The 6,132-nt window shown below is 31.7% G+C and overlaps 1 protein-coding gene across 2 annotated transcripts in view; it reads right to left on the bottom strand.

Annotated features, from left to right (window-relative positions):
- Positions 1 to 5,717: 5,717 nt before the first annotated feature.
- Positions 5,718 to 6,132, bottom strand: part of LOC147635415 (uncharacterized) — a 57,996-nt gene continuing 57,581 nt past the window's right edge. For both annotated transcript variants that reach the window (XM_086802690.1, XM_086802689.1), the window contains one exon: positions 5,718 to 6,123. In XM_086802690.1, coding sequence (XP_086658816.1) covers positions 6,089 to 6,123 — 35 coding nt within the window. In that variant the 3' untranslated portion in view covers positions 5,718 to 6,088. The remainder of the gene's footprint in view (positions 6,124 to 6,132) is intronic.

Raw genomic sequence — 6,132 nt, 5'->3', positions numbered from 1 at the left:
CTTTAAGGATTTGTACACATTCTCTCTATAAAAATGGGCTCATGGTGAAATTTTTGCAAATCAACTCAAAAGTGAGCGGAGTTTGGACATTTGGAATTTACTCTTTGAGACCTTTCTAATGATATATAGCATGATAGGCAATTTTGCATATTCAAGAAGTCTCGTAACATTTAGAATCTGCTCTTCAAGACCTTTCCAACAATGATATACAGCATGATGGGCAATTTTGCATATTCAAAAAGTCTCCAAATTTGGTGATGATGTGGCATGTTGCTAAATTTGGTAATGACGTGCTATATATCATTGGAAAGGTCTCGAAGAATAGATTCTAAATATCCAAACTCCGCTCACTTATGAGTTGGTTTGTAAAAATTTCACCATGAGCCCATTTTTAAAGAGAGAGAATGTGTACAAATCCTTAAAGGCCCCAATTTGAGTCCAAATTTTTCCTAATGCTCATTGCACGGTGGAGTACCCACATTGCAATTTACTTATATTCTTTGTTTTGTTTGTAACATGGCAATGAACAAAGAAGATAGAAAGAAAAGTGGGGACAGGAATAAGTCTTGTTACTACTAAAGCAACAAGACCAATTGTAAAGGAAGAGCATATAGCTACAAAGGAAAAATCCATAGATCTTTTTTAAGAAGCATAGAAGGGTCAGATCGTTCTCACAAAAAGTCTCAATGCTTAGAGATATTAGAAAAGCACAAAAGGATTATGAATGTTATCCCCAGGCTTCCTTTCCAAAGATTATGCAAGATCATATATGAAACACATCAGACCTTATAAGCTTTTCCAGGTGGCAAAGAGAAGCCCTTGATTGTTTACAAGACGCTTTAGAAGATTTTTTGATCGAGTTTCTGTAATACGGTTACATATTGGCTAGGCATGCTCACAAGGTTACACTCATGGATAAATATATGCACTCTCTAAGTAGAGTATGATATAGATTTGATAAATCAATTGAGCTTGACCCATGGACAAATAAAAAAACCTTTGAAATACTTAATATCCCTCAACAGGAAACCATGTGATGGTGGCGAGATAAAGATTGAACAAATAACTTATGACATAAATATGAGAAAGGCAGCTGATATTAAATTGGAAGAGTCGTAGAAACTTGTAGAACAGATTGCTCATGAAACACAATAGAGAGTTGTCACATTGGATGCACACAATGAACAATTACTCTCGGGAGATCTCAAGGATTCCATGTGCACCTCATTTCTGCCTATGGAGAGGAAATTTTCACTGCCACGATTATTGATGACATGGCAATTCTAAGAGAGGAGAAGGGAGATCAATGATGCGATCATTCTTCTCTCTTTAAGGTATACACTAGGCATGTCACGATAGTCCAAAATAGTATTCAAAATAAATTCTTTATAAAACTAACTTTATTTTTTTGTTGAAGTCTCTTGATAATAGCAGAGAAGCTGGATGACATCCAAATACAAGTTTGGATAGTGGATCCTATGTTCTCAGCTTATATCAAAGATTCAAATAGAACAAAAGATGAATTAATAATTGTTTCAATGGTACACACTTTGATACTATCAAAGTTTTTTTGTTCTTATCATGAAAGGTGCTCCCTCTCTCTATTTCTTTTCTCTATGAGAAAGTATTTACTAATGAAAATGTCCCTTATTCAATATCTTTTATTTCAAGAGCCACTGGAACTTAATTATTGAATGAAAAGCAGTATATTCATGAACTCAGCTCTTGTTCTTTATGGAGATGCAAAACTGTAAGTATTTGTTTCAAGGTAACTCACCATGCGATAATGGACATCCCAAGCAAGAGCACTCCCTTCTATCACACCAAGGAGACTTTGATGTTGTCTATCTGTATCTTTAATATTTTCATTTTTTATTTATAATATACAGTTCTACAAAATACATGATTAGAATAATAAAATGTATGGCTACTGTAGAAGATTTGTACCAGTCAATCAAATACTTCAATAAACCTGTAAATCTTTATTTTAATGTTTTTAATTAAATAGATGAGATGATTATGATACTAAATGTTTTGTCTTAATAAGTCCCTTTTCTAGACCAATGTCCACATGTGGCTACAGAGTTATCGCCAACGTAGTGAAATTTATTGAGCATCATTTTTTCAATGAAATGAATGATATGCAATTGGATGATGGTTTCATCTTTCTTATTAATATTCTATTTATATAATTATGCTCTTAATATTTATTTTTTTATTTATTTAATTTTCTCTGAAACTTTATTCAAATGACTTTGTGTGGCTAACTCAAGCATCATTGATTCAAAAAAGTGTTAGTTGCCACCATCGCATTGGACTTAAGAGAATATACAATAGATGTAGATAGAATACCAAAGATAAGAAAAGGAATATCCTTTGCTTCTTCATCTTCAAAAAAGAAGGAATTAATCTCTTTGGAAAGTATCCACAAAGAAGACTCCCAAAAAAAAGATGCACCCAATAAAAACTCTGAGCAATAGTTTTTCATTATGGACTGAATAACACCTAATCAAGACCATGTATTATTCTATTGATGTTTGAGATAGATGCTTTTCTTTTTTGTGGGACTATGCTACTATATGTATATATTCACTCATCTGTTGATTCCAAGTTCTGATGTTTTCTAGATAGCGTTTTGTTCATCTCCTTTCCTCTGGATCAGTTAGTTATGTTAGATTGGTCATGTCTCCTAAGGAGTGTCAAAAGATTTCTCTATTCGTTCCTTGAATCTGCATAAGAAATATCAAGTTTTAGTAAATTTTTAAATAATTAGCACAGTGTTATGGTACTTTATTAGAGTACTAACCAAGAAAAGGATTTGCATATCTAACCAAGATAAGGATTTATATGTGAGAACCAATAGAATTCATTCTCTCATAATGTTGCTCCAATCTTTTTCTCTTGACTCCTGCTTTGTAAGTGTTAATCTATGCACCTCTTCTATAGTCAATTCAGAGAGTTGTAAACCTAAAGAGGTATCTACTAAGCTCTAAATCAATAATGTTATCCGCCATGTTACACAATGCAAGTGGTGCCGAAAGCAAGTAGTTTGATTAAACCAGTTATACACTATTTATAGCTCAAACAATGAGAGTTCTTACTTTTCCAATGCTAACTTTGTACTTAAGCTTTTTTTGCCATCTTTTTTATATGCTTTTCTTTTGTCTGCAAATTTTTTTTGCTTGTATCGCAACTACTTTTTATGTTCCTAATAAAAACAATTGTCCATACAAACTTTTTGCTTTCCCAGTGAAAAATGTTCTTAATTATTTTATATGATAATTTTTTAGATTTCATAATCTATGCTTTTTTAAAACTATAAATTCTTAATGGATTTAAAAGTCATAGTAGACTAGATGTAATAACTGTATTACAAAGCTTTATTATATTTGAAAGTTTACTATAGATCACACATGGTTTGATGACTTTTTTTATTACAAAGTAAAGAAAATCAAAAATTTAAGAAAGATCAAAATAATTAACACTAATAAATTATCAATTATCCACAATCTCTAAGATGTGAAAGATAATACATTGTGTACATGAAGGAGTGCTCAAATTTTCTTAACTCCTTACCATCTAATTCGAAATAAAAATTAGTAAGAGAATTACTCAACATCAAGGAAATTTCTTGTGTAAGGAAAGCTAATGACTAGTGGCCCTACATAGTTACTATGATTATTTCATGCTGTTCTCTCAATTCCAGCATCACAAAATCATCGCATATATCTTGGTCCATGGTGAGACATTCCCCTTTCACAAATCTCCACTTCAGATAGACAAATTGCATACATAATGTTTGTCAAGTAATAAAGCACCTATTCACCACAGAATAAAAAGTTAATAAGGTTAAAAATAGAGGTTATAATCACACTAACCCGAAATGTAACATAAGATTCTGAAACTCGTCAATCAACTATATTATCTTGATAGGTTGTCCTTATATCTTATCGCTCACCCAAGAGATATTTCATCTAATCTTCAGTCGAACTCTTGTAACTATATATAATCTTGTTTTCTTCAATTCTTTATAAGTTACAAGTGAACGAAACAAACCAAAAAGAATAAACCAACTAAACATCTTTTGGACCTTTGTTTGGTTTCATTGAAGCTTGCACGTCATTTGCAAGTTTTACCTTGCAAGGTATAATTACACCTATAGTAGATTGTGGTTATTGAAGACTTCACAATAAATATGAAGGAGTGACATTGGCACCACAAGAAACCATACTTAATATTCTTTCATGGCACAATGTACAAGAAATCGTTGAAAAATATCCATTATGATACTAAGAAGCTATCATTCTCTCCCTTATTTAATAAAGTTACAATTTCAATATGAAAAACAATTAGCTTTCCTCTTAAGCACTGCACATATTTCCTTCGTCAACCATTAATGGATATAATGTTGAAAGACATACCAAACATAACATATCATTATCTCAATAATTTAATTATAAAAACAATGTCCTAACTAATTAAAGTCTTATTCTTTTCATTAAGCTTGTGTTTTATAATTCAATTATTTGAATACAAGGAGATTTCTTTGTGCATATAAACGTTTGATTAGTACTCCCACCAATATTTCTACTTCCATTGTTGTACTCCCACCAATATTTCTACTTCTAAAGTTTATTATTCTACCTTTCCAATGCTTTGTCCTTTGTCTTCACTTTAAAAAAACCCTAGCTGCAGCTAGGATACATTAGCATCCATTCATTCAAACTTAGTATGCGCATCTTTAATACATCTTTCCTTCTCATCTCTTCTGTTTGAGACCTCATAACTATGTATAGAACCTTTCATTTTTCAAGCATCTACACATACAAAAGGAAAACAAACTACATGTTTTTTCATCAATAAAAATATATATATATAATAAACATTACAATAAAAATAAGACATTCAAAGAATTAAGCAAAATGTAAAATATGTTATCTTATAACTCTTTAAAAAAGATGTTGATAGATTAAGTAAATCATTAAAGTTGTAACAATAATCACGCAAGTGGAAGATTACAAAAAAAGTAAAATTCACATATTAAAAAAAAACCTAGAGACTCCTTATTACTTACTCTAAAAATCCTACAGACATCATGAAACATTAACCTCCAAATCTACAGCATAAACTTAACTAAAAACCTCAAGAGTGATTAAACCTACAACATAACACATTATCGTCAACTTGGAACCTAAAAAACTAATCAAATGATAACATAAACGTCAACAAAGTGTAATAAAAAATTAAAATCATAGCCCTTAAAACTCGTAGACTAAGTAACATACTTGTAAATATTATCCTAACAAAAAAAAAAAAAAACAAACAAAAGAAAAGCTACAATAGAGTTAAATTAGGAGTAGAAAAAGAGACTCCAAAAAGGAATAGCAAAAAGAGGAAATGCAAAAAGGAAAGAAACGAAAAGTAAGGAGACAAATTTTTGAAATTAAAGTCAAGTTAGGAGTACAAGAGTTAGTGGCAAAAGATTCTATGTTACATGGATCATGAATCCTAGCTCTCATTGACTACATCATTCTTTTTTTATTCTTATATAGATCGTTCTTTTTTTATTACTTTTTTATATAGTCCTTTTTTAGTCCAAATTTCACCTAATGCAGCTCACTCGTGTAGAAAATATGGAAAGAGTCCCACTGTCTCCATAACCCCGTGCAGCGGAAGGGGAGACATGTTCTTCCTTACACCTCTCCCAACAATGACGATAGAAGAACATCAATCTTACATTCTTCAAAAATCAATCGTTTATTGAGGCGGCCAGAGCATGACCACATGGGAATGCATACGGCAACAAAGGGGTGCCATGAAAATTGAGCTACATCGAATTGGGATGGCACATGAACAAACCTAAAGAGTACAAAAGTAGAATAAACAGATTAGAGAATCACATCATAACAAAAACAGGCACGTCACAAATGATACCAAAATGTACGTCGCAACAATTGTTTCCCTGTCTGGAGTCTGGAGATTCTTCTAACTCTGTTTTGACACTATTCAGAGTACATATTGCACACGTTTCCAAAAAACCCTACAGATTTACTCTCTCACAACTGCTTTGCTTGGTCTTCAACTACTTCTATATAAGAATTGCTCTCCTCATCAAATCTGAACCTGCGAAGC

The sequence above is a fragment of the Cibotium barometz genome, chromosome 9 (genome assembly GCF_041138505.1).
Source record: "Cibotium barometz isolate CiBa-2024 chromosome 9, ASM4113850v1, whole genome shotgun sequence".
In the NCBI taxonomy this organism is placed as follows: Eukaryota; Viridiplantae; Streptophyta; class Polypodiopsida; order Cyatheales; family Cibotiaceae; genus Cibotium; species Cibotium barometz.
The sequence above is the reverse complement of the archived record's forward strand: the minus strand, read 5'-3'. Positions and strand labels throughout refer to the sequence as shown.